This window comes from Pyrus communis, chromosome 3, assembly GCF_963583255.1.
Source record: "Pyrus communis chromosome 3, drPyrComm1.1, whole genome shotgun sequence".
NCBI classification, from domain to species: Eukaryota; Viridiplantae; Streptophyta; class Magnoliopsida; order Rosales; family Rosaceae; genus Pyrus; species Pyrus communis.
In genome coordinates this window covers 20333672-20339750 of record NC_084805.1, presented here as the reverse complement: position 1 = coordinate 20339750, position 6079 = coordinate 20333672, and the positions used below count along the sequence as shown (strand labels likewise).

General features: G+C 36.5%; 2 protein-coding genes across 2 annotated transcripts; both read right to left on the bottom strand.

The window, feature by feature from the left end:
- Positions 1-980: 980 nt before the first annotated feature.
- Positions 981-1840, bottom strand: LOC137728391 (RING-H2 finger protein ATL16-like). The gene has a single exon (XM_068467191.1). It carries the CDS (start codon positions 1838-1840, stop codon positions 1109-1111), a length of 732 nt encoding a protein of 243 aa, XP_068323292.1. The 3' UTR covers positions 981-1108.
- A 1485-nt stretch (positions 1841-3325) lies between these two features.
- On the bottom strand, positions 3326-4946 carry LOC137728390 (hyoscyamine 6-dioxygenase-like). The gene is made up of 4 exons (XM_068467190.1): positions 4737-4946; positions 4215-4465; positions 3664-3979; positions 3326-3574 (listed from the first exon to the last, which is right to left on the bottom strand). Exons 1-4 carry the CDS (start codon positions 4944-4946, stop codon positions 3326-3328), a joined length of 1026 nt encoding a protein of 341 aa, XP_068323291.1.
- Between the last annotated feature and the right edge of the window lie 1133 nt (positions 4947-6079).

Genomic DNA, 6079 nt, shown 5'->3' with positions numbered 1-6079 from the left:
AGACATCTCCATTAACTGGTAACAGATCGTTTGCTGTTGAGGTTCCCATGCAGAAGAGCGAAAATGCTGCAAGTGGAGGATAGATAACATCTCAAGACACATGATATGAGGGTGCAGGTAAACTGTACATATGCATCTGGAAAAAGTAAAAAGTTAAGGCAGGTTGGCTGTAGCTTCTCCTTCTCGCCACAACAGAAACTACTTTTAAACTGCATTAAGCTGTTAATAAATTAAGTTTAAGCTATATTTTACTTATAAAATATGGATAAACTGTTTTAAATAGGAAAATTAAGTGTTTATATTAGGTAAACTGTCACTTTTACAAAGTTTTCTGGTAAATTAGATATATAGTTTAATTCGAAGAGTTGTATTGACCTTTACCTTTGTTAAATTATATAGTTTAATCATGTCCCCTGTGTCCAATCCCTATATATCTGCTCAACTCATGGGTCAATTATTTGCCAGTAGGAATGTTTAATTGCTTGATCAATGATGTCGATTCAATTTGAAGAAATAGGACTTTCGTTCAATAGGGATTGAGACTCTCACATATGAGTAAGATGCCCCAATTGTTCATTGATTCTTAGGTGTTGCGTCTTTTTAGTTGCTTTGTGTGGAAACTATTCATGTTTGTTGCAACTAATACATTCAAGTCCCGCAACAACGCGCGGACATATTTTCTTGTTATGTCTAAATTAACCCAATGTGACCCTATACATTGGTTTATCTCATGTTATGCAACTATCCAATTGCAAGTCAACAATTTCATCTTCTTTAGCTTAGCTGTTTAAGAGAATTCACCAATACGAGGCTCCGAGTTCGAATCCTCCCTTCCAATGTCATTCCAAGAGCTTGCAACTTAGTTAAGAGCATTCACTTCTGCACCTAATGTCCTAAGTTTGACTTACGCTCTCCTAATCGGGCACCAGTTGTTTATAGCTTAGTTAAAAGCATTCATCTATACATCTCAAGTCCTGAGCTTGATTTTCCCCTCTTCCAATACCGCTTATATTAAGGAAAAAGATTACAAAAAGAAATTCACATTACAACTTATTCAATAGGAAGGGAAAAACAGACCTTAGTTTTTACCTTCTCCGTCTTTCTTGGTTCATAACTTCAATGTTGTGCTATGAGTAATGACTTGTGTGGAATCATCCCTTTGTGGTTGCCTAGGAGGAAGTATGACTCCATCTCCTCCCTCCAATTCAATGACTACAAAGTCCACATCACTACCAATCGAAAACAGCTCCGAGTCCTGAGGCGAAGAGCTCGGTGCTATGACATGATCGATTGGACAACGAATAGTACCCGAAACACTTGTTCTGCAAAGGGGGCAGTTAGCATTGCTTTGAAGCCATGCATCAATGCAGTCCAAGTGAAACTCATGGCTGCAGTTGGGAGGAACTTTTAGTGTGTCTTGTTCTTGAAACTCTTTCAAACAAACTGCACATCCACACACACTTGCCTCTTCATCAATTCCTCCTTTGAACTGAACAATTGGGATTCCACGAATGACTGATTCGTGAAGCCCATGGTTCCACACTGACAGAGAGAAGGCTGTGAGTAGTTCCTCATTTTGCCGAGCTCGCAAGGTGGTAAGAGACCTCATGATCAGGAGACTGACTTGTTGCCAGTTTGAGCAAAACTTGACAACGATGAGGTGGTAGCTCACTAATAAGAAAGCTGAGGCCATGGGGCTTAGTACAACAACAGCTAATATAGGGAAAGAAGAAGGTGGACTAGGCAGAGGTGGTTGATATGTGGAGTTTACCTGGTTTTTGATGTGTAGGATGAGAGATTGATCACCAAAATTGTACCAGTTTTTGTGCTTTGTTGCCATAATAAAATGGTGCTGAATGTTACTGAAACTTGATAGTGTGATTCATAGATGCTGATATATAATATTTTGACCAGTAGCTTCAGTAAGATTTATTTTTTAATTTATCAAATCAATGAAATTCAGTAACAACTTAAACGTGAAAGTATAAAGAGATTGGTTACAAATTTTTGATAAAAAAATCTGAACCTACAGTAAACCGTATATAAATCAGGATTTAGTGGCCCCTTATTTATGTCTAAGTGTCTTTCAAAATTTACTTTTAATTAACAGTTGTAACTAGTTTTATATATAGGATGATTTATGAATAATATTTTAAAAGATAGACAATTTGGATCGTTGAAACATTATGGAATAGCTCTACAAAAACGTATGTACAAAATTAAGTTAAAAAAGTGGTGTTGTAGATCCGTCTCCATATATAAGTGTTGAAAGATTGGTTTTGTAGTAATACACTATGAAGGTGGTTCTGGGCCATTGTGAAATTATGGTCTACAATGGAGTTGGACTACTACTAGATAGTTTGGGACATGGTCCCTCCCTACAACTTCATCTTACAGCCCATTTCATTCCATTCTTTTCAAGACTACATGGGCATTCTGGTTTAGGGTAGTGGTTTTGGCACTTCTTTTGTAGTCACCTGCATTTCAAATTAAATATATTTGCATTTTTTTTTCATTCATAGGACTAGGAGGAGTGCATGAGGCTGTACGATGAGCCTTCATATGTCACCCAAACCCTATGTATTATATATGTTGTCTTGGGTTAAATTGAGATAAAATCTTGAACGTAACTAAATATGAACTCGTTTGGATGTGCTTTTAAAATGACTGAAAGTGTTTTTAGAGAAAATATTTTTGAGTTTCAAAAACACTTTAAGTGCTTTCTACAAAAAACATCAATTATGTGTTTCTTTCAGGAAGCACTTTAAGTGCTTTTCCAGGATTTACAAGCATTTTTACTAAGGATTGTTTCCAAAAATATTTTTACCAAAAGTGCTTTCATTCATTTTAAAAGCACATCCAAACGAGCCCTATATTTATCATTTTTCCATCCATGAGAAAGTAGGCTTAGAGAAAAAAAAAAGATATGCTCCTGTTGCAAAGGCAAACTCTTTCCTAAATTGATGAATTTTTGGAGCCATTGTCAACCATATGCTTGTCACTCAATAAAAAAATATTGTTAACATAAGCCTCTTTGCACCACCAAAGTTGCAAGTGATAACTCCTATTCAACTATAGCTTTCTTCTTTACCTAAACAATACACAACCAACTTGGCGCCTTTTAATGCAAAATCTGTGTGCATATATCTTTTTGAAGGGAAAACAACAGCAATTTTATTGATATGAAAGATCGAAGAGAGTTATAATCTTCTAAATCTGTGTTTAAGTTCACATAATCTGTAGTCATAAATTTTTAACACAAACATTGAAATGTTCGGCGATTTCTCTTAATCAATCATCATCGTTCGGCAGATCATCCGATTTGCTACTCAGTGAGGCTTAAAACCTTCAACAGTTTTTCAGCATCGGCAGCTGTCGAATAGAAGTGTCCAATGAACTCTGCAAACGTTATGGATTTGTACAATGGTGGATTCACTGGATTGCACAAAGCTTTTGCAGGTTCTATAATAGTCTCATTAGTCGGATAAACAAAGTACGCGACCGTTGTCCTTGCATCTCTTGAATTCGTCACCACTCGATGTTCTGCGCCTTTAAACTTTGAATTGCTGATCATCTGCATTAGTCCACGTCATCAGGTTAATGGTAGAGAAACCATATTTTTGCGTATACAAAGACCTAACGAGGTTAAAAGTAATTACGAACCTGCATGGCATAGCCTATGTTAACAACAAAGGCATCAGAAATAGGCTCAACGCCAAACCAATTCCCATCTTTGAAGACTTGAAGCCCCTCTGAATCTTGAAGTAAAATGCTTATGAGGGACGCATCGCGGTGTGCCTTTAATCCCAAGGTTAAACTAGGATCTGGGCACAGCGGGTAATGATTGAACATCAGCGTTGGATTTTCTGTAAGTCCGCCATTGAAGAAGTCTTTGTTCAGTCCCAACCCTTCAGCAAGCATCTCCAGAATGACAGACCCCAATTTTCTGAACTCCTCCATAAAAGCCTTGACAACCTGTCTGCTTACATATGAAAAAAACGGAAAATCAAAACCATCATCGATCCATTCGTGTTTCTAAGCAATAAGTAGCGTTTTTCACACTCCTTCCCTGACTCTCCTTTGATTTATTGAATCCAAAGACTAATTTTTTGTTTATTAAGATGAAAGGAGTACAAAGGGAGAAAATGAGAGTGGTAGAAGTCACTTTCATTAAGTGCGTAGAAGTTCGAAAAGTGCACGAGAGCGTTACATACCGGTATCGAGTAGGTTTTTCAGGCAAATATTGCATGTAGTTTTCAGAAGAATCAGCAGGGTGTACCAGTGCATCTCTCCAGTAGTGAACCTCTTCATTTGCATAGTTTTCACTGCTTGTGTAGAACTTGCATCTTCCACTTGGGTCCTTTGAGCTTTCAGTTTCCTTGTCTTTTCGAGGCATTGCATGAAAATCCTTGGAAACATTCATTGTGTCATCAATCAGCTTCTTGGAAACCCCATGGTTGATCACCTGAGAAAGTAGCGGAGTACACTTTGTTTAGCATATGATATGATCACAAAATGAACTTTAAAAACTTTACGGCAACAAGAGGATCACAAAACAGACAATAAAAAAAGGCACTAAACAGTGTTATAGACAATTGTTTGTTCAGTGATCGAAAGTTTGTAACTGCTTCTTATGCGCATATGTCCAAACTTGAATGTAAATTACAAGATGAAACAATAAAATACTAAAATTGATGAAGGTGCATGATTTTTTATTTTTTTTTCCTTTTCTGAACCTGGAAAAATCCGAACTCTTGGATGGCTTCAGAGATTTGTTCAATTGTGCGACTCCAACCAGGCCCCCTGAGATCAACTACCGGAATGTTCTTGCACAGAGGAACATCGATATCCTTGCCAGGCCACTTTTCCGGCGGTTGTACAAAGGTTTGGGGCACCGACTGAACATCATACCAGCTTGAAACAAGCTTCTGATCTACTGGCTCCATGTCAATCTGTGAAATACAATGGTGAAATGAATGGTTGCATGTTGCCTTCTATAGGAAGTCATATGTCATCTTTCACGTGAATTATTAATGCGGAATCTGCAAATTTTGTTACACATTAAAACTTTCCATGACAATTGTCAAATCAAATCCTCTAGACTTATGAAGCTTCATATTTGGGAAGTAGTAGTAGAAAAATAGTTTTGTTCCCCTAACACGTGGATTTTTGTGTCTCACAGATGCTGACATAGATGATCAAATCTGTTATGGACACGGCCCATAGCTCAGCTAATGCCGCAGATTCTTTTAGAATTAGTTACACTTTATTGGAGTACATGTATTGTATCCTTGTACGTTAAACTATGCACATGTATTGTACCCTTGTACATTGAACTGTATTAATTTGACAATGCATTAAAGATGCATGCAGGGCACGAATTTCAACAAGATTGTAAAAGTAACTTGAAAAGGCAAAAATAAAGAGTAACTGATTCAAAACTAAGGAGATGTATTCAATTGAGATTTTGATGATTTTAATGGATTTTGATGGAGTTCAATTAATTTGTAGAGATTTCATGTATATTTTAGATTTAATTCCCTCGAAATCTCATAGGGAGAGGTGAGATTTAAGAATTCTTAAAATACACTAAGAAATCTCTCTAATCCCTCAAATTCTTTAACTTTTTAAAATTCTTTAAAATAAATTCTCAATTAAATGCACTTGAAATGTTATAAACTTATTTAAAATTCTAATTGAATATACGCAAATTTATAAAAATTTTAATAAATTATCTTAAAATTCTGATTGAATACATGTTAAATTTCATAGAACCGGAGACTGAAGGGATGCTAATTAAACCGCCAAGAAGCCATGTATACTTCCACTTAAATCGATGAGCCATACAGGTGTTGGAAGATTGGTTTCCTGTCTTGGACTGGTTTTGAGGTCGCACATTATGAAGGTAGTTCTGCGCCACTATGAAATTCTGGTTCGGAGTTGGCCTACTACTAGATAGTTCTGGGATATGGCTACTTCTAAAATCAATATGCATTTTTGAGTTATGCGACATGCATGCTTGGTTAATCTACTAGTAGTGATTTTAGCATTCTTGTTTAAATATATGTACTCCAAGTTT

Coding starts and splice junctions, on each gene's coding strand:
- LOC137728391 (XM_068467191.1), bottom strand. CDS start 1,840: ATGGCAACAAAGCACAAAAACTGGTACAATTTTGGTGATCAATCTCTC.
- LOC137728390 (XM_068467190.1), bottom strand. CDS start 4,946: ATGGAGCCAGTAGATCAGAAGCTTGTTTCAAGCTGGTATGATGTTCAG. Junction 4,466..4,736: donor AAGAGTTCGGATTTTTCCAG/GTTCAGAAAAGG, acceptor CTACTTTCTCAG/GTGATCAACCATGGGGTTTC. Junction 3,980..4,214: donor GAAAAACCTACTCGATACCG/GTATGTAACGCT, acceptor ATATGTAAGCAG/ACAGGTTGTCAAGGCTTTTA.